Below are 26,385 nucleotides of genomic sequence, written 5' to 3' on the forward strand. Positions count from 1 at the left end.
TTTAGTGTTTGAATTATTTATGATGTTTCATTCATTCATTTTCCAATAGTGATTTTAATTTTTTTTTTGTATGTGAACATTCATAGAAGCTATATTTCTAGTAGCGCCAAGTTAGAAAACTCAAATGTCCATCAACAGATTAATGGATAAACAAACTGTGGCATATTCATATGATGGAATACTACTCAGCAACAAAAAGGAACAAACTATTCATATATGCAACAACGTAGATAAACCCTAAAATAATAATGTTGGGGCTTCCCTGGTGGCGCAGTGGTTGGGAGTCTGCCTGCCGATGCAGGGGACACGGGTTCATGCCCCGGTTCGGGAAGATCCCACATGCCGCGGAGCAGCTGGGCCCGTGAGCCATGGCTGTTGAGCCTGCACGTCCGGAGCGTGTGCTCCGCAACGGGAGAGGCCACAACAGTGAGAGGCCCACATACCGCAAAAAAAAATAAAAATAAAAAAAAAATAAAAATAAATAATAATGTTGAGTAAAAGAAGGTAGACAAAAAAGTGAACACACGGTATGATTCCACATATATCCAATTCTAGAAAAAGTAAACTGACCTAATAGTGACTGACAGCAGATCAGTGGTTGGCTAAGTAGGGCAGGAAGGGCAGGAAGGAGGGGTTTCAAAGGGCCCCAAGGAAATGAGTGATATGTTCATTGTCTTGACTGTGGTGATGGCTTCACAGGCGTAGACATATGTCAAACGCATCAGATTGTATACTTTACACATGTGCAGCTTACTGTCCATCAATTATACTTCAGTAGAGCTGTTCAAAAGAAGGAGGAGGGGGGAATGTGGCAGCCCTTGGCCCCGTGGTGGAGACCAGTCACTCTTCTGCTCTCCTGGTTGGGTGCAGATGTGAGTGTGGGGTTTATCTACGGAATCTTGTCTCCTTTGCCATCCAGGTATTCTTTACCTACACAGCTGTGTCTCCCCCAGTTGTTCCAGGCTTCTCAAAGGCAGGGCAGTGCCTTCTGTGTCCAGCCTCTCCTGGGGTTGACCATTCTAGTCTGGTCACATATTTGCAGAGGTGGGCAACCAAGATAGGGAGGTTCTGTAACATCTGGCGCGTGGGCTGTGCTGCTTCAGAGGGCAGAAATGGGGCCACACAGGAGCCACAGGGACCGCATGCCAGGTCAGCACCTTTGCTGGGCAGCTTGCCCTCGGTTTGCCCTAACACCACTGAGTGCAGGCGGGGAGACGACTCCACACCCTGCTTTCCAGATAAGAAAATGGAGGCCCAGAGCCTCGGGGTGGGGACCAAGGTGAAAAAAGAATGGAAACGGCCTCCCAAAGGAGGCTGCCTGCAGTCACGCACAGTCCTTCAAGGGTCCCGCGGCCTGCCCCATTACTCCGTCAGCCATCCCCAACCAGCCGCCTTTGCTATAGAAACAGTAATAGTGATTTTTCTTTAAAAAAATAAAAGGACTGGAAGCAACTATACTGTGATGTTAACAGTAGTTAATTCTAACATGAATCGTTGTTACTTCCCTTTTTGTTCTCTTCTGTGTTTCCAAATTTCTGAAAACAAATTGACTATTGTTCTTGCTCAAATGAAGGGCGTAGGAAAATTAAACAATCAACATTAATAATATACATCTTTGTACTGTTTATTTTATACTCTTTATTGTACTGCATGGTAACCAAGCATAACCAGTAGTAATTACGATGTCTTACTAAGTGAGGTAAAACATTTTGTTTTCCTTCATCTTGCTCCTACTGTCCCAAATCCATTTTTTTTTTTTTAGCACCACAGTAATAGCTACTATTTGTTTGTTACGGGTGTGGACTGAAGTGTCGAGGTAAGGTGGGGCTAAATGAGGGTGTTTATTCCAAGTGAGTTCAGGGTTCTTAAAACAGGAGCCACCTGCCAGGTTGTGGCTCCTGTTGTAAAGATTATCTGGAATCAAGAAGAGGCACTAAGAAAGTACCTCTTTTAAATTTCATACACATAACCTTTTGAAATTCATAAGCGACATAAATGATATTAATATGAATACAGAAGCCATGACCTTCTTTGGGATTGTTTGCATTTGAACATTTCAGGGTACAAGTCAGAGACAGAGAAATCAAAGTTAACATCTTCGATATGGCTGGACATCCCTTCTTCTACGAGGTAAGAAAGACTTTTTGAGAAAACCTATATCCAGTATTGTCAGTGGGTTGAAGGAAAGATCCTGAATTACCGAACAACCAGTATTCAAGTCATGTGTAAAAATAGGTAAATTTAGCTGGTGTTTGTGGCTTCCCTTCGGAGCTTTAACTTAATGGATATCTGTTGGTCTTTTGTGCTATCCCCTTAAATAGTGGTAGGGAAATTTTGTTGCTAATGTTTCAAACACTTAGATAAGACATTTTAACCTTCAAAGGACTGTTGCTTTTTACTTTGTGCCTTAGCCCAGAATGTGAAAAGATAATTACATACGTACAGGGACTTAGGAATTCAGAAATGAACCCTTTGTAGCAGTGTTCTAGAGTGATTTTCCAGTGCACTCCTCAGTCACGTGTGCTCTCTCCCCAGAAGAAGCTAACGCAGCCTCACTTGGTTTACTTGCATCTGCTTATCAGTCCTAAGTAGTCTCAAAATCAATCTCATGACCTTTATCTTTTGTTTTTCCTTCCTTGGGTTTTTCATTTATTTCCTCCCTTCTGCTTGCTTTGGGTTTATTCTACTCTTCTTGTTCTAGGTTCTTGAGGTGGGAGCTTAGATTATTGATTTGAGACTTTCTTTTCCAATGTATGCATTTAGTATTATAAATTCCCCTCTCAGTACTACGTAGCTGTATCCCACAAATTTTGATATGTTGTATTTTCATTTTCATCTCATTCATTCAGCTTTTTTTTTTAATTTCCCTTGAGATTTTCTGTTTGACCTGTGGATTATTTAAAAGTGTGTTTTTTAGTTTCCAAGTGTTAGAAATTTTCCTGTTATCTTTTTTTTTTTTTTTTTTTTTTTTCTTTTTTGCGGTACGCGGGCCTCTCACTGTTGTGGTCTCTCCCGTTGCGGAGCACAGGCTCCGGATGCGCAGGCTCAGCGGCCATGGCTCACGGGCCCAGCCGCTCCACGGCATGTGGGATCTTCCCGGACCGGGGCACGAACCTGCGTCCCCTGCATTGGCAGGCGGACTCTCAACCACTGCGCCACCAGGGAAGCCCCCTGTTATCTTTCTGTTATTGATTTCTAGTTTGATTTCATTGTGATCAGAGAATACACTCTATGATTTCAATTTTTAAAAATTTGTTAAGGTTTCTTTTTCATGGCCCAGGACGTGGTCTATCTTGGTGTATGTTACATGGGTGCTTGAAAAGAATGTATATTCTGCTACTGTTGGATAAAGTGTTCTATAAATATTTATTAGAGCCTGTTGGTCAGTGGTGTTGTTGAGTTCTTTTATATCCTTGCTGATTTTCTGTTTAGTTCTGTAGGTTGCTAAAAGAGGGGTTTTGAAGTTTCTAACATTAATTGTGGATTTGTCTGTTTCTCCTTTCAGTTCTATTGATTTCTGCTTCACATATTTTGCAGCTCTCTTGTTTGGTGCATATACATTTAGGATTGCTATGCCTTCATTATATAATTTTATTATTATATCCTGTCCCCCCTGTGTCTCTGGTAATTTTCTTTCTAATGTCTATTTTATCTGATATTAATATAGACATTTCTGCTTTCCTTTGATTAATATTTGCATGATACATCTTTTTCTATCCTTGCACTTTCAGCCTGCTTATATCATTATATTTGAAGTGATAAGACAATACATAGTTCAATCATGTTTTTTAATGTATTATGCCAATTTCTGTCCTTAGACCACCTACTCTTACGTAGTTATTGATATGTTAGCGTTTATTATTTTTTTTGTTTGTTTTCCTTTTTTTTTTTTAAATGAATTTATTTATTTATTTTTGGCTGCTTTGGGTCTTCGTTGCTGCCCGCAGGCTTTCTCTAGTTGTGGTGAGCGGGGGCTACTCTTCGTTGTGGTGCATGGGCTTCTCATTGTGGTGGCTTCTCTTGTTGTGGAGCACGGGCTCTAGACACGCAGGCTTCGGTTGTTGTGGCACGTGGTCTCAGTAGTTGTGGCTAGTGAGCTCTAGAGCACAGGCTCAGTAGTTGTGGTACATGGGCTTAGTTGCTCTGTGGCATGTGGGATCTTCCCGGACCAGGGCTCAAACCTGTCCCCTGCATTGGCAGGTGGATTCTTAACCACTATGCCACCAGGGAAGCCCTTGTTTTCCATTTTTCATTTCTGTTTTCTTTTTCCTGCCTTCCTGTGGGTTACTTGAACACTTTTTGAATTCCATTTTGATGTATCAATAATGTTTTTTAATAAATTTATTTATTTTATTCATTTTATTTTTGGCTGTGTTGGGTCTTCGTTGCTGCGCACGGGCTTTCTCTAGTTGTGGCGAGTGGGGGCTACTCTTCATTGCGGTGTGCGGGCTTCTCATTGCGGTGGCTTCTCTTGTTGCGGAGCATGGGCTCTAGGCACACGGGCTTCCGTAGTTGCGGCTCGTGGGTTAGTTGCTCCGCGGCATGTGGGATCTTCCTGGACCAGGGATTGAACCCATGTCCCCTGCATTGGCAGGTGGATTCTTAACCACTGTGCTACCAGGGAAGCCCCTCTATAGTGTTTTTGAGTAAATCTTTCTGCATAGCTTTATTAGTGGATACTCTAGTTATTATACTATATAAGTTATCACAGGCTACTGGTGTTGTTACTTTAACAGTTTGAGTGGAGTGTAGAAACTTTTCCTTCTTTTATGCCCCTTTATCCTCTCCCATTTATAATATAATTGTCTTAAATATTTTCTCTAAGTATATTAGAAGCACAACAGTGTTTAATTCTTCCTTAACTGTCAAACATAATTTAGAAAACTTAAGAGAGAAGGAAAGCATATTATATTCACCTGTATTTTTACTTACTCTGTTCTTTCATCCTTTGTTATGTTCCAGGGTTCCTTCTTTTATCATTTCCTTTCTGTGTGGAAGACTCCTTTAGCCATTCTTTTAGTGTAGGTCTGCTGGCAACAGATTCTCTTAGTTTTCCTTGATTAAGAATGTTTTGGTTTCTCCTTTGGTCCTGGAGAATTTTTTTTTGCAGGTTATGGGATTCTGGTTTGATATTGTTACCAAACCAAACTTGGGTCCACTCACCTGTGTGCAGTAAATCCAATTCTACTGACAATAGGTTGTGGTGAAGGAAAGTGCAGCAGTTATTGCAGGGTGCCAAGCAGGTAGCCCCGGACAGCTAATGCTGGAAAAAAAAAACCCCTAACTCCCCAAAGGGTTTCAGCAAAGCATTTTTAAAAGCAAGGGCGCCCCCCTCCAACGCCCCGCACAGGGTATGTGATCAGCTTGTGCACAATTCTCTGATTGGTTGATGGTGAGTTAACAGGGCAGGCTGAATAATAGGAATTAACATTATCAATCCTTAGGTGCCAGTAGGTCTGAGGGGCTTTGTGCTCATGATCATCAAGTAATTGATTTCTTCCATTGGTGGTTTTAGCATCTGTAAAACAACTCAGGAAGTGTGCATTAGATACTATTATCTAGGTACTTCAGAGAGGAGGTACAGCAGAGGATATGGGGGAGGGGTCTGTCCTGAAAAGTCCCCATAGTGTCCTGCTCGGTTACAATTTTTCTTTTTTTTCAACACTTGAAAAATATTGTGCTTCTTTCCTCTGGCCTCATGGTTTCTGATGAAAAATCTGCTGTCATTTGAAATGGTTTTTTCCCCCATTTTTTTTTTAACATCGTCAATTCTTTTTTGTATGAGATCAGGTCCATTTCATCTTAAGCTTAGAAATTTCTGCTATAAAATTGTTTCAACTCTGCATTTAAGAAAGAGCAGTTTTTTAAACATTGTATTTCATGGGAAAATAGTACATATCACAGAAAACTTCCTACTTTGCTATTTTCTCTAATTTCTCTTGAGCACCGTGCAGTTATTTCATGTTATATGAGAATCATTTCTCCTCTTATGATAATATTCCTCTTCTCTACTTAGATTTCCTTATCATTTGCAGTTTTGAGGCCACCTCTTGTACTCACTGAGCCTCTTAATCCCCTATAATTTCACTGCTCTCAGGGAAGAAGTGGGGTTTCTGAGGAATGGTATATTTATTGGGAAGGTTAACTTATTTAGGTTTGGAGAGGTGTCATTTTTTCTCTGACCGCTTTCATGATATTTTTCCTTTGTCTTTAATTTTTACAGGTTTAATTATGTCTTTTGGCATGGATTTCTTTGACTTTTTCTTGTTTGGGGTTTTCTCAGCTTCTTGAATCTGTAGGTTTATGTCTCCTGCCAAATTTGGGAAGTTTTCATCCATTATTTCTTTAAGTACGTTTCAGCTCCACCACATTTCTCCTCTCCTTCCAGGACTCTGATCTTATTATAGTCTCACAGGTCCCTGAGGCTCTGTTTTTTTTTCTTTTTTCTTTCTTTCTTTTTTCCTTTTCTTTTCTTTCCTTATTTTAGTTTATTTTCTCTCTATTGTTGACATTAGGTCATTATTGTTTTGCCTTCCATTTCACTGATTCTTTCCACTGTCTCCTCCCTTCTTCTCTTGAGCCCGACTATAATACTAGGCTTTTTATTTTCATTCATTCTATTTTTCAGTAATTTATTTTTCTAAAATTTCCACTCATCCTTTGCTGAGTGGGTGGGAGTGGTGAGACAGGGTTTTTCTGAGGTGTCAGGCTGAAGTAGAGTGGTTGTCATCTTTCCTGATCCTTCACTAAAGAGAGCAGGCTTTTGTTAGGCTTTTATTGGTCTGTACCCATTGGCATTTCCAGGTTGTACTTCTACAGCTCTAAGTTTTGGATACATGAGGCAAAAGAAAACCCAGGGAACTCACTGCTGTGTCATTCCTCAGGTCCTGAGGTACCCAGCTTGTCTGCCTTCTTCTTCCCACCTTCCAAAATCTTCTTTTTGTTTGTTTGTTTTGTTTTCTTTGGTTTTTTTCTTTGGTTTCTTTTGGCCGTGCCATGTGGCATGTGGGATCTTAGATCCCCGACCAGGGATTGAACCCATGCTCCCTGCAGTGGAAGCATGGAGTCTTAACCACTGGACCGCCAGGGAAGTCTCTGTATGTTTTATATGTAGCGTCCAGGATTTTTACTTGTACTTAGTGGAAAGCATAGGGAAAAGCACATATACTCCGTCTTCCCACAGGAAACGTAACTTTTAATGGCTATATAATCTTCCATCTTGCAAATATACCCAAATATTTAGGTTAAATGAATTCCTTTCAAATGTGAAGCCTTACAGTGGATTGAATCAATTTTACAAGTGTAGAATATTGTCAGTGAAAAAGCAATGGAGGCTCTAGGTGATCAAAGTTTGATGTAGATTCTAACTACCAGAAATGCTAACATAAATCTTAGATTACACCAAAGTCATGTAAGTGGAAAGTTAGAAGATGCCTGAGAATTATGTGGTCCAGACTTCTGTCATTGTAGGATTTCTTTCTATAGCATTCCTGATGGATGGCCATCATGCATTCACCAGATAACAGTATGCCAGTTTCTATGCTGCACACTGAAAATACACAGCCCCAGTTTTCATGACACATAATTATGTCCAAGAAGACACATGGTAAACAAAGGACAGAATGCGTGGGAGCATTTAATACCCACACCTAGCTTATCTGGAAGGTCAGGAAATCCTGTTGAAGGAAGCAACATTTAAACTGAGTCTTGATGGAGAAGTAAGAGTTATGTAGGTTGGTGGGAATCCAGGGACAGTATAATACACGGGACAGTTTTGAGTGGTGCAGACTGTTAGAGTTTGGAGAATGAGTGTCTCTAATGATAGGGCCTCACTACTTCATGAGTTAATCCTTTACAGAGTTAAAAACTCTACCTTAACAACTTCTCTGTTATGAAGGCTGCCTTCCTTTGAATTTGCCACTGATTCTGGCCTTGTTTTTGAAGCAACATAGCCTGAGTCTGTGCTTCTACAAGAGAACCTTCCTAATATTTGTTAATCTGCACCTTTCCAGGTAAAACATTTTTTATTCCTGCCACAGCTAGACCAATCAGCATCCTGTGTGGATAACCTCTAGGTAGCTGCTGGGGAGCTGAGAACTGAACACAACATTCCAGATATTGTCTAACTAGTGAAAAAGACTGAGTGTTCTGTTACTTCTGTCATTAGACACTAGACTCTTATTAATGCAACCCAAAATTGCAATAGCTATTTTTTAGCAGCTCACAAAAATAGAAGTATAATTAATAGAAGCACCTTGAAATCACCACTTCTGAAGTACCTTTTCTCCAAAATAGCCTTGATCTCTCCTTTTTGGTCAAGTATTTGCTGTCTGTAGCTCAAACCCTCCTATTTGACGAGACCAAAGCCATCATCTTCTTTCTAAGCCCTAAACTGACCAAAGTACACCTAGTGAAGCATCCACAGTCATTCTCAAGGTCCCTGGCTTCCTCAGATCCTTAGCGTCTGTCCTCCACTGAAGCTTCCATTGTCACCAGTCCATTTGACAGTTTTACCCAAAGGGCCTGCTGAGAAAAGACAGTCTGCTTAGTGTGTCAGATAGCAATCTCGGAGGAAAGTGTCAGAGAGGGGACTCCCAAGAGAATGATGGCCTGTATTTTACCATGAGTCTTGCTTCCACTGGTGCACACAGCTGAATTCTGGGGTTTATTGGGATGAGTTAGTGGGCCTATTAAAACTTTCTGAGGCCTGAGTGATATTAAACTAACAGCTTTCTCTAACCTACAAGCTAGAAAGTTTGCCATCTCTGCTTTAAAATTAAATAATTCCAGTTCCCTTAGGATCCTATTTAATTAAACTTTGGATGTGGCAAGTCTGCCAGGACTACAGTAGAAAGCTGTTTGGGGAGGTAATAATAATGGAACTCTAGGGACCACTGAGGCATCAACTTTGACCTTCCCATTTTACAGAAACTAAGGCTTGAGGTAATAAAGTCACTTACTCAAGATGACAGCTAGTTGCTGAACCCAGACTTGAACTTGAATCCCTTGAAAGAGAAATCCATTGAGCTCATTTAGTTCTCTTTTTACACACAAATCTCCCTCTGAACAGCATGATCTGATTTTGGAATTCTTTTCCCCTTTGGCCTCTACTTTTGTTCTCTACTATAGCACATTCAGCCATTTGATTATACAAATACTTATACCTGCTAGGCCCAGGGGGTGACACAAAGATATGTTCCTTCATGTCGCTTACAGTCTAGTGGGGAAGACCGCTGGATATGCTACAAACTATGAAACTAGACAGGAAGTGACATGAGTGCTATTAGAAGTACAGAATGCTGTGGTATTCCAGGGGACATAGAGATTGCATTCTGTTTTGCAGGTGGAGGGGATTAGATGGTGAGAAAGGGGGAAGAAGAAGCTACATGAAGGATACAGCATTATAGCTAGATCTTAGAAAATGAAAGATGAAGAGGTATCCATTTCCAGGTGGGGTTAGGAAGGTATAGGACAGGTTTGGGGAATGAGAGATTATCCAGTGTGAAGTACAGGGAACAGGAGGGGGATAAAGCTGGGGAGTTGGTGGAGGACTGATCAGACACTGTTAATATCAATTAAAAGAGTGTCAACTTTGGAGGGTGGGCAGTAGGGAAACAATAAAGAATTTTTGAGCCGGGGCTTTAAAAAGATACATATGCACAATATATAACGTTGCTAGGGAGATTGCTTAGAAGACTCTTGCAGTTGTGCAGTCAAGAGATAATGTTGGGGCCTCCCTGGTGGCGCAGTGGTTGAGAGTCCGCCTGCTGATGCAGGGGATACGGGTTCGTGCCCCGGTCTGGGAGGATCCCATATGCCGCGGAGCGGCTGGGCCCGTGAGCCATGGCCGCTGAGCCTGCGCATCCAGAGCCTGTGCTCCGCAACGGGAGAGGCCACAACAGTGAGAGGCCCGCGTACCGCAAAAAAAAAAAAAAAAAAAAAAAAAAAGAGATAATGTTGGCAATGAAAATGGAAAGGAAGTGACAGGGCAAGAAACATGGCAGAGGCGGCTTCTACAGGACCGTTTGAATCTGCTGGGCAAAGGAACAGAAGAGCAGCAGAGGCTAACACCAGGCTTTCAACCTGAGGGGCTCAGCGAGGGGTGTGCTGCTTTCATCACTAGAAGTTCAAGAGAAGGAAAAGTTTAGGAAGGAATGAATTGGAGGGTTTCCTGTTGTGCAGATGGAATCTGAGTTTCCAACAGGACATTCAGCTGGAAGTCTAGAGCTCATTGGAAATGTGGGTCTAGAAGTGCTGATGAAAGGACTCAGCTTGGAGGTTCTCACAGTTGAAACCGTGCAAGTGGTTGATTTTGCTGAGTTGGGAGGAAGGATAACAAAGAGAGGATGAGGGCCCAGGACAGGGTTTGGGATTGTGGCGGCAGAGACTGGAGTGGGAGCACTGGAGAGAAGAGGAGTCAGTGGAAGACAGCTCAGTTAAGAACCTGGAGAATGTGGTGTGTGGGAGCCCAGGCAGCAGGAGTTTCTAGACAGAAGGGAAAACTCTATTGTAACTCCTGCAGGAGGGCTAAGGGCCATGAGTACTGAGGGTAGAAGACACCTTCCTGGTCTTCATCACATTAAATTCGTTCCAATTTTGTTGGTTTTGATTTTAGGGGATAGCTTTCTATGTTTATATAAATTAAGAGGCACTTACATTCTTGGTCCAGGTGTCTCTCTATGCTCAGAAACCTATAGACACTTCATGTCAGACGTGTGAGAGATGTCTTCATTCTTACTACGTATCCAGCGTATGTCTGAGTACTTACTGGAATTTTCTGAAAAGAACGTATAATACATGGCCTCTGTCAGGATTCTTACTGGAATTTTGGCCTGAAAACCCCAGTCTGTCAGTGTTGTTCCTTATCCACCTAACCTGTCACATTAGCGCCTCTACCACTTTATTGCGCCCTGTACTTCATGCTGCCTCTTCCCAGAATTGAAGATATGCCCCAGAGGTCAGTTGCCATTTTTTTTTTTAAGGAACATTTATTTATGTATTTGTTTGTTTGTTTATTTATTTATTTATTTTTGCCTGCGTTGGGTCTTCGTTGCTGTGCGCGGGCTTTCTCTAGTTGTGGTGAGCAGGGGCTACTCTTCGTTGCGGTGCACGGGCTTCTCATTGCAGTGGCTTCTCTTGTTGCGGAGTACAGGCTCTAGGCACGTGCGCTTCAGTTGTGGCATGCAGGCTCTAGAAACACAGGCTCAGTAGTTGTGGCACACGGGCTTAGTTGCTCCACATCATGTGGGATCTTCCCGGACCAGGGCTTGAACCCATGTCCCCTGTGTTGGCAGGCGGACTCTCAACCACTGCGCCACCAGGGAAGTCCTCAGTTGCCATTTTTAATAAGAACATCAAAGGAGGACAGTCAGAATGGATGCAAGGAAGGAAGGGAGAAGGTGCTGATACACATTGTTTTCCAGGCACTGTTTAGGTGCTCTGCCTTCATTACCTCATTTAATCCTCATAATAACCCTGTGAAGTAAGTAGTGTTATCCCCATTTTACAGATGAGGAAACTGAGATGCAGAGGTTATGTGACTTGCCCAAGATCACACAACTAGTAAGTAAGTGTGAACCCAGATCTGACTCCAGAGCCCATGCTCTTTTCCACTGCATCACACAGACACTCAGAGTTTGGAGTTCTAGAGTTGCTGTAGAGACCCAAGAGTCATAGGGAGGTTCTGCCTAGCATCCTGGGGGAAGCCAGCTTTGGGATGTGATATATAAATGGCTGTACCTACTGCTGATACTTGTGTCATTTTTTGCCTTAAGTTCTTTTTAATTATTCATTCACCTTCCTAGTTCTCCTTAAGAAGAATGCTATATAATTTGTGTTCTTTTAAAGGCCTACTAACAACAATTAAAGATTGATCGCCTCTGGGGAGTGGAACTGGAGGTGAGGAAGGGTGGGGCTGGAGGCCGTTAGTTCTATCACAAGTCCTTCTATACTAAGAGACTTTTTTTATTATTATTATGTTACTTTGATTTTATAAAAAGCCCTCCAAAGGCCAGTAGTACAATTAGAAAACACTATGAATACACAAAAGAATACACATGTGAATACACATTGCTAAGTCAGTGACTGTGAGATATACTTTTATAAAATCATAATACCTACATTTTGTGCACCTGTTCTTTTATGTAAAGGTTCGTAATGAGTTTTACAAGGACACACAGGGTGTGATACTGGTCTATGATGTTGGGCAGAAAGATTCCTTTGATGCCCTTGATGCGTGGCTGGCAGAAATGAAGCAAGATCTTGGACCTCATGGAAACATGGAAAATATTGTATTTGCAGTGTGTGCCAACAAGGTAACTGCTTTGGAAATGGTATGCTTAACTTTCTAGGTTCATTATGGGAAGAGTGTGGCTGAGTTTTGGGGAATAAATAAAAAGAAAAAAATTCTGCAATCTGTAATATAGGAATCAACAGCTTTTCAAAACAAAGGTCCCTAAAACAAAAACAATTAAAAAATAAAACCTGGCATATCAGGATTTTTATCCATTTTTTGTCACGGGTGCCATACTTGGGGAGGATATTGGTGACTGAGCAGGAGAGGTGGACCCTAATAATAACACTCCGACCTGATTGGAGGAGGGGAAGCAATTAGGTGAAATGTGGACTGTGGAAAGGTGTGATGGGCAGACCATGGCCCTCAGGTGTGGCAGATGTGATGAAGCCAGCTTTCACAGAGGTGAGCAGCAGCAGTGTTCTCAAGGGAGAATTCTGGTATCAGGCACTTGTGGTTTCGCCACAGAAAATCGGTCCACATTCAATATAAGTAATTTTTTCATCTTTTTTGTTCCTGATAATTTTATATGCTAGTGCTGGGGTTCACCTAAGAAGAGTTTTTGCCTCAGCAAAGGATTGACAGAGACCTACTGGGCCTATTCTAGTGGGACAAGGTTGGATTCTTCTCTCCCCCTGCCCCCAACTTTTAATTTCAGATCGACTGTGCTAAGCACCGCTGTGTTGATGAAAGTGAAGGACGTCTTTGGGCTGAAAGCAAAGGGTTCCTGTACTTCGAAACTTCAGCTCAAACTGGAGAAGGAATCAGTGAGATGTTCCAGGTAACCTAGCATTTTATTGTTTTAGAGTTTGTGTCAAGGCTGACCATACCAAATGTTAGTGTAAATTATGAGAAGCAAAATAGTAATAGGAATTTCTCATTAGAATAAGCTCTTTCTTTTCCGAAGCTAGTAAGAAAGAAAGAATGGGAGAGAGAGGGAGAGAATGAGTGTGTGTGTATGTGTGATATTTGTCTGCTGTCTGTTTTAGACCAGATCTGGCTGCTCATCAGAATTACCTGGGGAAATTCTTCAAAATACATATTGCTGGGCTCCAGACCTACCGGAAGCTTAATGTTTTGATGGAGCCGAGGAACCTGTATTTTGAAAAATCTCTCTAGGTGATCCTGATGATCATCAAGTTTAACAACACTTATTATATACTTACTTAAATGGGACAAAGATTTTCTTTAAAACCACCTTTGGTTACGTTTGTATGCATAATCAAATGAAGGCATTACTTTGGCAAAATTGCCTTGCCATAGCTAATATAATCCTATATCATAGCCCATGGGGGTACAGTTAGAGACCAGGAGACTATCATTGCAGAATCCAGCCAGTCATATGTAAAAGTTCGGTCTCACCAATCACGTAGGCAATAGAAGGATGGACTAACATGGCAACCTGAGTAGATGGTCATTTTTTAGAATTTACTAATCCAGAATAATTTTAAGGGGGGAGACTACCTAAACAACAAATTATAGTCAACTCTTTTTTTTTTTAATTTTTTTTTCTTAAAAATAAATAATTAATTAATTTTTGGCTGCTTTGGGTCTTCGTTGCTATGTGCGGGCTTTCTCTAGTTGTGGTGAGCGGGGACTGCTCTTTGAGGTGCTTGGGCTTCTTATTGCGGTAGCTTCTCTTGTTGTGGAGCACGGGCTGTAGGCATGCGGGCTTCAGTACTTGTGGCTTGTGCGCTCTAGAGTGCAGGCTCAGTAGTGGCGCAGGGGCTTAGTTGCTCTGTGGCATGTGGGATCTTCCGGACCAGGGCTCGAACCCATGTCCCCTGCATTGGCAGGCAGATTCTTTTTTTTTTTTAGGTAAGAAGTGGATTTTATTTACTTACTTATTTATTTGTTTGTTTGTTTGTTTGTTTTGGGGCTGTGTTGGGTCTTCATTGCTGTGCGCAGGCTTTCTCTAGTTGTGGCAAGTGGGGGCTACTCTTCGTTGTGGTGTGCGGACTTCTCATTGTGGTGGCTTCTCTTGTTGCAGAGCATGGGCTCTAGGTGTGCAGGCTTCAGTAGTTGCAGCACGCGGGTTCAGTAGTTGTGGCACGCGGGCCCTAGAGCACACGGGCTTCAGTAGTTGCTGCACGTGGGCTCAGTGGTTGCGGCTCGTGGGCTCTAGGGCATGCGGGCTTCAGTAGTTGTGGCTCACAGGTTCTAGAGTGCAGGCTCGGTAGTTGTGGCTCACAGGTTTAGTTGCTCCACAGCATGTGGGATATTCCCGGACTAGGGATCGAACCCATGTCCCCTGCATTGGCAGGCATATTCTTAACCACTGCGCCTCCAGGTAAGTCCTAAAGTAGATTTATTTAGAGAGAAGCACTCTCCACAGACAGAGTGTGGGCCATCTCAGAAGGTGAGAGCGGCCTTGGGAGAAACACACTTCACAGACAGAGTGTGGGCCATCTCAGAAGGTGAGAAAGGCTGGCAGGCAGATTCTTAACCACTATGCCACCAGGGAAGTCCAGTCAACTCTTAATTATAGACACATTTGAAACTAAGTGGTGGCATGAATAATGCATTTTTTCTTATGAATATATCTGATATTTTGGGAATTTTTAGCATTTCAAATAATGTAGCTATACTATAAAGAGTTGTTCTTAATTATCGAGTGGGATTTTATTTAATCTTTTGTGCTGAATTTCCTTCTAACAAGATGTCACCCCTCCTACTAGAAGACAGGTTTTATCCTTGGCTGACAGGCTGAATTGAGCATCAGTAGCATCTATTTCAAGACCAAATAAGGTTGATATTGGTTTGCCACTTTTCTGTTCTTTTGAATACATAGACTATATAGGTACATAGTTTGTACCTATATGTATGCAATCATGATACTTAACCATTTAAATTAAATTAACCAATTAAACTTCTGGAGAAGTTTACATGCTTCACTCATATGAGACTCTTAACAATGTGTGGCAGGTATCATTCTCATTTCAGATATGAGGACATCTAAGAGTAGTAGTGATTTGTCCAAGAGGTATAAATAACTGTTAGAGATTAAATTTCTTTCAGCACTTTGAAGACACTGGTTCATTCTCTTCTGGCCTCTATTGTGTCCCATGAGATGTTAGCACCTGTTCTTACTCTTATTCCTTTATATATAATATGTCCTTTTTTTCCTTCAGCTACTTTCAAGAGTTTATCTTTGATTTTCAGCAGTTGTGCTATGTGCCTAGGTGTGGTTCTCTTTATATTTATCTTACTTGGGGTTTGTTGATTTTCTTGGATTGGTAAGCAGGTGTTTTTCATCAAATTTGGGAAGTTTTTTTTTTTTAAACCATTATTTCTTCCAATTTTTTTTGGTCCTATTCTCACTCTCTTTTCCTTCTGGGACTCCAATTACGTATATATTAGACCATTTTATTTTTTCCCATAGTCCTTGAGACTGTTTATTTTTCTTCCATTTTCCTCTGTTTTTCAGATTGCATAGTCTCTATTGATCTGATTTCAATCTGCTGTTAAATCTACCAAGTGAAGTTTTCAATTCACTACTTTTCAGTTGTAGAATTTGCATTTGGTTCTTTTGTGTAGTTCCAGTTCTTTGCTGAGATTCTCTGTTTACTCATTTTGAACATATTTTTCTTTATCTCTTTGAAATAGTTGTAATAGCAGCTTTATAGTCTTTGTCCAATATCTGAACCATCTTGGGTTCAGTTTCTATGGACTGCTTTTTTCTTGACTATGGATCACATTTTTGTTTCTTTGTATGAGTAGTGATTTTTGATTTAACACCAGACATTGTAGACAATACATTATAGAGACTCTAGATTTGTTTATTTTCCTCAGAAGAATGTTGGTTCTTGTTTCAGCAGGCAGTTCAGTTATTGGCAGATTACATTGAACTTGTGTAGGCTTGACTTTTTGCTTTAATAGCAAGGATCTGAAGGAAACCCAAAGTGTTCCCCAAGCCCTTCTAATCTGGCAGGACTCAGCCTGCAAATTCTGTTCCCCTCGCAGATCTTGTCAGTTCTTGGTTTTAGGTTTTGTTAGAATGAATCTAACTCCTAAGGCAAAGCCTTTCTGGGTGTCTCAGCTAGATGCTAGGGGTATTAATGAGATGTTAAGGCAGTCTCTCTCCGCTGGCAAGGCCAAATTCTGGTGTCCCCAGGATGGCTTTTCCCCTCGCACCACTAGTCAGTTCTGTTCTCAACCCCTTAGTAGCTATTATCTGATAAGCCTCAGGTGATCTCATCCTATGTATTTATAGCCTAGCCCTCAGCTACAAACTAGTAGGGAACCCTCACATGGACTTCTGGGGCCCAACTCTGCACAATTCCCTCCTATCCAAGGCCCTGCTCCACAGATTCTAGCCACTTCAGCATCCTCAGGCTCTCACCTCTGCCTCCTTAGCTCAATGGGACTTTGTGTCTGCTCAGACTCTGGCTTTCTGTGACAGGGTCAGGAAATGGACTCCAGGTAGAAGACCAAGGAGCAGTCTTGCACTTGCTGTTGTCCACTACCTGAAAAGAGTTACCTCATATATTTGGTCACTTTTATAGTAGTTTATGGCAGGAGGTTCAGTCCAGTACCCATTACTCCAACATGGCTGGCACTCATACAAGGAATTTGAACAGACTTTTGACTTCAGTTCTAGCATTCTCTATATCACCACAGCTAACCTTCTGTAACATTATATGTTAGGAGTAAATGCGTGTGCCCTCAGAAATCTGTGAGTGTTTATATTTTAGGTTAACTTACAGACTAGAAGAAAACCTTATTGATACGTAGCACAAGCAAACATTTGTGAACTGTGATCCCTTTTAGGTTGCTTTTATTTTTTTAGATTAATCTTGGGTAGAACTAATGGATAGTCTTAAAAAAAAAAAGGGTAACAGAGTGTAATAAACTATTCTGTAAGTACTTAGAAGTAGTGCTTTCCTGCTGGTTCAATTTAATCAATACTTTCTTTGTTTTCTATATATTTAATGACACTTTATGTCAGGAAGGAACTTGGTTTTATCTTACACTGTTAACACAGAGCAGTATTAAGACAGACTAAAACTAAGCTAACACTTCTCTTGTCTTGGTATCTAACGGCTTTTCCTTTGACACCCCTTTTCACATGTCAAGGCTTCTTGTTTAGGTTGCCAAATTGATTAGCTAATACTGGAGATAAGAGGAGTCAAAGAGAAGGATAAAAGTTTTAGATGATAATAGGCACTATAGAAATATCTGGAAAAAAAAGAGGAAGAGATTAAAAAAGAAATGGAGGGATGAGGAGATAAGTCAATTTAAAAGCAGCCACAGTGTATTAAATTAGTCTTTTGAGTGAAGTTATTCAACAACAATAATAGTGCATAGAGCATGAAATATGAGCAGGGTCAAAAAATAGTTTTCACTTTGAAAAACATTATAAAAATAGGAAAAGAATATGAACAGTTTACAGAACAAGAAAAGACTGATAAGCAAATGAAAAGATACTCAATTTCACTTATAATTAAAAAATGAAATAAAAACTGTGAGATACACATCAGCTTGGCAAAAGTGAAGATGTATGATAATGCCCAATGTTGACAAGGGTGTGGTGAAATAGGCACTCCCATGCACAGTGATGGGAGTATAAACTGGTAGAGCCTTTTTGTATGAAAGTTGTCAAAATCGAAAAGTAAAATGCACATACACTTTTATTCAGTAGTTATTCTTTTAGGAATTTATCCAAAAGCAGTATTCCCACAAGTGTGCAGAGATATATACACATAAAAAAATATTCACTAAAGCACTGTTTGTGAAAAAACCTAGAAACAATTGACCTGTCCAAGAATAGGGAGTTGGTGAAATAAATTATGGTATACTCACACAGTAGAATACTGAACAGTCATTTAAAAGGAGGAATTGGGGAGGGGAGGGGAGGGTAAGCTGGGACGAGGTAAGAGGGTGGCATGGACATATATACACTACCACATGTAAAATAGATAGCTAGTGGGAAGCAGCTGCATAGCACAGGGAGATCAGCTGGGTGCTTTGTGACCACCTAGAGGGGTGGGACAGGGAGAGTGGAAGGGAGACGCAAGAGGGAGGGGATATGGGGATATATGTATACATATAGCTGATTCACTTTGTTATACAGCAGAGACTAACACAACATTGTAAAGCAATTATACTCCAATAAAGATGTAAAAAAAAAACCTAAATGAAAGAAGGAAGAAAGTGTCTATATGCAGCTAGAGAAAGGTTCCAAGATTTATTATTATGTGAAAAAAAATGCAAGGTGCTAAGCAGTGTGTTTAATCTGCTCTCTTTTATGTAAATGCTTAGGGTTTGGATGTGTGTATGGACTGGGTACTGATAGAAAATTATTCTGGAAGGATACTGAAATAATATATTAACAATGGTTACCTCAAGGAGAGGAACTTGAGGGGTAGGGAGACAGTTTTCATTTTACACTTTTTCCTACTATTTGAATTTTTCTAACAATATTCATGTACTAGTTTTTAATGTCAAGTGTGGTTATCTGAGAGTAGGATTATAAGCCGTTGAAATTTTATTCCTTATCCTTATTGTGTGCTTAAATATATATATATATATATATATATATATATACACACACACACACACACACATATATGTATGTATAGTATGAAAGAAAAAAATCTTCCAAAGTACGTTTGCTTTATTGTGAATTTTAAGTTATTTGAATGTATTAAAATTCTTTAAGTTGATGTAGAAGGAATTCCTATTTTCTCAAAATCAGTTCTCCTCTGGGATGTGTTTTCTTTTTGCAGACCTTTTATGTATCCATAGTTGATTTATGTGAAAACGGCGGGAAACGCCCTATCACAAATAACAGTGCTAGTTTCAGCAAAGAACAAGCAGACACCATTCGCAGAATTCGAAATAGTAAAGATAGTTGGGACATGTTGGGAGTCAAACCTGGGGCCTCAAGGTAAGCAGTGCTCTCAGATATTAGTGCTGCCTTCTGTTACAGAAAAAGACTCAATCGGAATTATAGTGCGATATCTTCTTGTAATTGGCTAGAAATATGAAGACGTGTGGAAATATCTTAGATTACTTAATAATGCTCCTTCACTGAATTAAGTGAATACCAAAGGGAGAAAACAGAGGGCACAATTGCTTAATGTGGGAACTATGTGGTTTGTATATTATATAAGTACCTTCTGAAATTATATGCTCTGCTTTTGTTGACTAAGAGCCTTGAAGCTAATGTAACCTCAAAAAAAAAAAAAAAAGAGAATTCTTAAATCATAGAATTTTAGAGAAGGAAAGAGTGTTAGCAATCAACCTGTCCAAACATTTCATTTCATAGGTGGGAAAACTGGGACTCAGTGAGACTAAAAACACAGTCAAGGACCTCAGGAGTTAGTGGTAGAATTGGTCCTTGACCCTGAGCACTGTGTGTCTGCCTGTCTCTGTCTCTTTCTATCTCTGTCAGAAATCCTGCTAGTTCCTCATCTGTGTGTGTTTATATTAAATTATTTTATTTTATCCAAAATAATTATTTGGGAGAAAAGGAAATATAATCACTACTCTTTGTGAAAGAATAAATCTTTATCCAGCATGATTATATAACTTTCCCCCCAGTTTTATTGAGATATAATTGATATACAATACTGTATAAGTTTAAGGGGTACAGCATAATGATTTGACTTACATATATTGTGAAATGGTGACCACAGTAAGTTTAATTAACACCTGCCATCTCATATAGATACCAAAAAAAAAGTTTTTTCCTTGTGATTATAACTCTTGGAATCTACTCTCTTAACAACTTTCAATTGTTATATAACTTTTAATGCTATAATAATACTGTTACTATACATATTATTAGAGTTCTCAGACCTTTTTATTTTGCACCATAGCTTTCCTCCCCTTTCTACTTCTTCACCTTGATTCCCAGAAAAGACAAAGTAGCTCTTGAAATAGCCTTGTCAGTGTCAACAGCATTAAGTATCTCCTCCATTTTGGTCTCATAGCATATCTTTGAGTCCAGAAGGAAAGAGGGGAGGAGAAAAGGGAGACAGTTATTGGTCTCCCTGGACTTGCCAGGCATTACTGAAGAGCTGTTAAACACCTGAAGGAATTCAGATGACCTCATAGCACAAAATTAATTGGTGGCTTTTAAATGTCCTTTTATTTTTTATTTTTATTTTTTATTTTTATTTTATTTTTTTTGCAGTACGCAGGCCTCTCACTGCTGTGGCCTCTCCCATTGCAGAGCACAGGCTCCGTACACGCAGGCTCAGAGGCCATGGCTCACAGGTCCATCCGCTCCGCGGCACGTGGGATCCTCCCGGACCGGGGCACGAACCCGCGTCCCCTGCATCAGCAGGCGGACTCTCAACCACTGTGCCACCAGGGAAGCCCTAAATGTCCTTTTAGACTTCCATAGTCACATCCTAAATTCTTCCATTTCATCTCCAAGGGATATTGGCTCTATAACTAAGAAACTATTACTTACTAATTAACTTAGAACAATAATCATTAGGGAAAAAGAAACTTTTGGTTTCTTACTTATTCATTGTGGTTAACTGGAATCTCCCAAAATTTACAGGTCCTCCATAATTTCCATATCCTTAACCAATATAACATGTTCTTTTCTTACCTTTGTTCCTCTGGGTCTATCAAACTAATTTGTATGGCATGAGCACGTTTGGGCAAAACCTAAAAACATTTATTTTATTTTATCTTTTAAATAGACCTTTATTTTATTTTTTGGCTGTGCCGTGCGGCATGCAGGATCTTAGTTCCCCGACCAGGGATCGAACCCGTGCCCCCTGCAATGGAAGCATGGAGTCTTAACCACTAGACCGCCAGGGAATTCCCTAAAAACATTTTTTTTAAGTTATAGAGAGTTTTAATGTTTGTTCAGTGCTATGTTTACTATTCTTGAACTTTAAGAAAAATCTTCTTCAGTAGAATTAATATATTTTTTACACACCTGACTCAGTCTTATTTCTCTAAAATTTTCCTTGAAAGTTTCTCCTGCTATCCAGAATTCTTGAAAGGTACCAGGCCTAACCACTAACCCCATATGGACATGTTTCCTCGGGAAGCAGAGTGGCTAGAGGGGCCCAACCCAAGACTCACTCATGGGAAAGAGAGAGGATGCTGTTACTGCCTCAAGGACAGAGAGTCTTTTAGGGAGAATGTGATTCTTATTAGCTAATATTGAAATTATCTATGTAGAAAAGCTACATGCAAGGTAAAACAAGAAAATTCAGAAGGACTCCTCTAAGATCAGAAAGCAGAAAAAGCCTTAGAACGTATGCCTACGACATGGACAGCTGTTAACATAGCCCTATGACCTCAGTCTCCCCAAGCTGACACGTAAGATATCACATATGCACAAATAATATGTAACATTCAAGTAGAAAAATATACAATGCAGGGCTTCCCTGGTGGCGCAGTGGTTGAGAGTCCGCCTGCCGATGCAGGGGAAACGGGTTCATGCCCTGGTCTGGGAAGATCCCACATGCCGCGGAGTGGCTGGGCCTGTGAGCCATGGCCACTGAGCCTGCGCGTCCGGAGCCTGTGCTCTGCAACGGGAGAGGCCACAACAGTGAGAGGCCCGCATACCGCAAAAAAAAAAAAAATATATACAATGCAAAGTGAGTATACAAACAAACATGATATCACATCCAAGATATCAAAGACCATCTCCCTGATTTGGAGAGCCAGACTAGAAGTCCTTCTGATAAAGAATAAAGGAGATTTGAGGAAGCACCAAATCCAGGCTTATAAGTTAACAAGAACCTTGAATTACAAAAGGAATTCAAAAGGGAAGTGGGAAATAAAACCATCTGGTAGAGACAGAGCCAGACTCTGACCAGGGGAGTGACTGGGCACTTGAAAGCCTCTCAGAGGCCTGACACCTGAGGATATGAAGAGCGGGGAGAATTGCAGGGCCCAGTGGTCTCCAGCCCCCACCCCAGCAGCCCCTGCTCCTTCGAGGTCTCTCCTGGGGCTCCCTGGTCTTCGGTGAAACACTGATCATACTGCTCCTTTCCTCTCTAGATACCGTTAAACTCTCTCCTGTTTCTTCTTTGGTCTCAGGGAGCTCACTGTAACTCTCAGGTACCCCTTTCCAGTGGCTCTTTCTTGGTCAGTGGTGCCACCGTCTTCCCCGAGGCCTTAGATTCCCCATGACCCTGGACCTCATTTCAGCCCTTTTTCTCATGTCTTCTCCACCCCTATACCCAGCTCATCATCTGCTTCTGCCAGGACTTTGTTTCTGTTATCTCTTTTGCCTTCCCTTGTTGGCTTCCACAAACACCTTAATCTAAACCCTTGTATTCATGCTTGGGTTATTGTAACAACCTCCTACCTGTCTCCTAACTTCCAAAAACAGCTTTCCCAGCACCATTTTGTCATGAAACACCTACTGTTAAAAATCCAACTTTTTTGTTGTTTTGCCTTCAAGGCCCTTCACTTACTGACCCCTGCTCCCTGGCCAACTTTGTTTCTTGTTACTTCCCAGTGCAGTTTCCTCCTGGAACTGCATGCGGGCTCCGGCTCCCTTCCTGGCCTCTGCCGGTTCTCTCCCTGCTGCTCTGTATTCGCCACCACTGTGTCAATCCCTGAACCAACCTTCTTCCAGAACCCTCCTCCAGGGGGCCTGCCCCGATGGCCCCTGTCCTCAGTGCTTCCGTCGGCAAACGCCGAGTGCCTGTGAAGTACCGAGTACTATTTTCATCTGATCATGTTTGTTTGTATACTCACTTTGCATTTTATATTTTTCTACTTGAATGTTACATATTATTTGTGCATTGTTTGTTTCCTAGTCCTTTAGTCCCGCCTTTGAGAAAGGGTAACATTTATTTGGGATATGCTTACTGTAAGAGATATTATGATATCCAAACAGCTAAAATGCAGTGGGTGGAGGGTGGGGGCTGACCTTGATACTGACATAGAGCTTTGCTTTTTCTTGTAGAGATGAAGTCAATAAAGCATATCGGAAACTTGCTGTGCTGCTTCACCCTGACAAGTGTGTAGCACCTGGTAGTGAAGATGCCTTCAAAGCCGTTGTGAATGCCCGAACAGCCCTACTGAAAAACATCAAATAGAAAGTAGAAAAAAAAGACAAGTGTGGGCCTCAAGTCCAAACGGACTTTCCCTAGAGGTAAAATAGCCAACATGGGTTTTTCCTCCACAAAATCTTACAGCTCTTTTCACTCATGTGCTGTCATTTGTAAATCAGTAATTCGGGTGCCTGTTACCATGCCATAGACATTTTGCAGAGAGATGAAGTGAAGAGAACCAAGCGCCACTTACACACTACCATTCATTTCCTACTTCTGAATGATGTAAGATTTTTTTCTCATGAGTTTGTTAGCTCTGTCAGTGTAGCATCCCTTAGGTACTTTGCTCAGGAAAGTCCATGAGGTTTCTGGAAGGAGGATAGGAGGATCCTTTCACTTTTTCTTTTTAAAAAAATTCATCATCAGAGAAGAAAACAAAAATGGAAACAGACGTAGCAGAATCCCTGAAAGTGTGGTGACCTCACAAGCAAGTTGCCCCTTTTACAGTGAGTTTCTTAGGTAGTATTTTAAGCATCAATCTATAGTTAATGAACTCTTGGCAGCCCTTTGGAAGTGAAACGAGGTGATACGATTCTGAACTGAGCAGCCCTTTTGTGACGTTCACTCTGTTCCCCTTCTCCAGCCACCAGCGGGAGAGACCAGCCAGTCCTAAGAGAGCAAAGGCAGTGACGGCGGCCGCGAGCTCTGGTACACTGGCTGCTGCTAGCCTGCCCCTGAATCTGAGGCCTCTCCCCGGCCGTGGAAGTGGGTGTTGGTAGCTCTAGGGAGCATCATCGCCTAGGAATCAGGAGTCAGACTCCAAGACAGTAGTGCCTGCAGGTCACACTAGATTGAGCACACATGCCTAGAGGGCACGGCCGGCCTGGCTCGGGCATGTTTGATGCCCTAGGGGAGCCTCCATATGAGGCTTGTGCCTTCTTTGTTTCTACATCAGGTTCTGCATCACAGCAGGTGGGAAAGGCAGGGGTGCCAGGCCTCCTCTTCACTTCCTCATCAGTGTTAGTTCCCTCTTCTTCCCTCTTCTCTTCCTGTCCACATCTGCCGCCATTTCTCTTTCCTTGAATCCGTGCCTTCCAGCTCTTGACTCTTCCATCCTCCTGTGCAGCCTTCACCTGGGCCTGGTTGACCAGAGACAAGTATGGATCCTTTGGGTGGTGGACAGAGAGATCTTAAGTCCTGTGTGAGAAGAATCTCTGTTACTTTTGCTTGGGTTACAAATTTCTGATTAGTAATATTTTTAAGCTACAGATTATGAAAATTAATTTCACATAGAGAAATACATTCTCTTGCTATAGTATCTTCCTCAGTATCCAAGGGGGTGGATGAAGATCAAGTGTGAGGATCAGCCTTTCTTCCAGAGCTTACAGACCCAGTGTCACTGCGTGGCTCGTTACACCATCACTCTCATGTTACTCAGATATTTAGCTGTGTCCAGGCTGCACTAACTGGGGCTTTAAAGTATATAAAACATTACTGTCTGTGAATTTTAAACAGCTATTCCATATTGATCGCCAAGGAGCATTCACCTTACCACCGGAGAAGAAAAACCACTTTTGTTTAATTCAAGTCTACTGCAGTCTTCTGGACTCTTCCCTTCGTCAAGGCAGCTTTGCTTTGTGTGGCTGCCCTTGAGCTGCATTGAGCTGGTTGTCAGGAAACCAGAGCATTGTTTTCTAGTATGAATTTTCATCCCGGTGATATTGGATGCTTTTTTTTTTTTCTATAAGTTGAGATACGCGTATGATTTCTTGTGGGATTTTCCTCTGGCCTTTTAATTTTAACTAGCTGTGGGCCTGTAGAACTCCAGCCCAAAGTTCTTCGGGGCCTCAATTTTGCTTAAGGCCTTCATCATGCCTAAAGTAATTAAACATAGATCTGTTCTTACAGCAGGACTTAGGAGGGTCATATTTATGAGGGCCTGTGCATGGTGGTGTCAGCCCAAATGGACATGACAGGTCACTGAGTATGTGGCCCTGGGTAAAAACTGGTGCCAGTTTTCATCATTGTTGTTAAACACTAGATTGGTCACCTTATTCAACTACATGATGCAGATGAGCAATTATAGCAGAGAGAGTTCTTCAGTGCTTCCATTCATATCCTTATATAATGAGTGACTTGTTGAAATTTAGCCTGATCTTGATTCGTAGGTCTTGAGACTCAGTTCCCAGCACCTTGATTATTAATGTTAAGGATGGCCATGTACTACTTCATTTATGTAAAAGAAAGTTAAGCTTCAGGGTCCTAGAATTTTTCTGATTTCCATAATCCTTGAGTAGAGAATATCAAGAAGTAATGAAGCCTGATCTGCAATGAAAAGTAACTTCATACAAAATTTTACAGATCTCTGTGCATTAATTTGAATTCTTGGTGCAGATATGTACTTTGTAGTTCAACCTTATTAAAATTCTTCAGCCAGTTAGGATTGCACAATACATCAGTGAGAGTAATAACTAGCAGAATAATTTCAGTGGCTAAAAAAATTTTTATAGAAAGTCATGTTTTTCGAAAAAGAATAAAAAAGTTCAAACAGCTCTTATTCAAGAAAAGCCATTTCTTCTGCATCTGAGTCACCAAGAATGAACACTTTTAAAACTTGTTAGAAATACCTGTGGGCTTTTGAAATTAATTGTCCAACCTACCTAAGAACTTTAAAATATACCCTCCTTTTTTTCCTCTGTTCCTCTTTCCTGCCTCCTTTTGAATTGGTATTCTCAACTGTCAACATTTCTTTTACTTCAGCATTGTCATTTTATTTCTTCACATAAATGTGTGCTCAGTAAAGTCCAGACTTGGGGGTATTGTGGTGCTACCCAAGATAAATTTCTGTAAGTCTGTAGATTGTACTCTCTTCTTTAAGGCTTACATTTACCTCAGGAAACTCACTCTAGTATAGTTTTTTTTTTGCATTGAATTCTCAACTGGTAAATATTTCTTTATACAGATAAACTAGTACATAATTCACTGTTTGCTAAATGAGCCACAGATAAGGCAGCTAAATTTCTGAAAGAAAGCCAGAGTAAATGGGCAGCCCCTGTAAGCTCTGAATCAGTAATGAGGTAGCTGTTCCTCATAGAGCAATGACAGAATCTC

The 26,385-nt window shown here is 41.1% G+C and overlaps 1 protein-coding gene across 1 annotated transcript in view; it reads left to right on the plus strand.

Annotated features, from left to right (window-relative positions):
- The window catches only part of DNAJC27 (DnaJ heat shock protein family (Hsp40) member C27), a gene marked incomplete at both ends in the record, with an annotated part of 36,943 nt that extends 13,624 nt beyond the window's left edge, over window positions 1-23,319 (plus strand). The window contains 5 exons of the mRNA XM_079721238.1: window positions 2,061-2,130; window positions 12,150-12,314; window positions 12,951-13,073; window positions 19,021-19,181; window positions 23,187-23,319. Of these exons, the coding sequence (XP_079577364.1) occupies window positions 2,061-2,130; window positions 12,150-12,314; window positions 12,951-13,073; window positions 19,021-19,181; window positions 23,187-23,319 (652 nt within the window). The remainder of the gene's footprint in view (window positions 1-2,060; window positions 2,131-12,149; window positions 12,315-12,950; window positions 13,074-19,020; window positions 19,182-23,186) is intronic.
- Window positions 23,320-26,385: the final 3,066 nt, after the last annotated feature.

Source organism: Hyperoodon ampullatus, assembly GCF_949752795.1.
Source record: "Hyperoodon ampullatus genome assembly, chromosome: 15".
Taxonomy (NCBI): Eukaryota; Metazoa; Chordata; class Mammalia; order Artiodactyla; family Ziphiidae; genus Hyperoodon; species Hyperoodon ampullatus.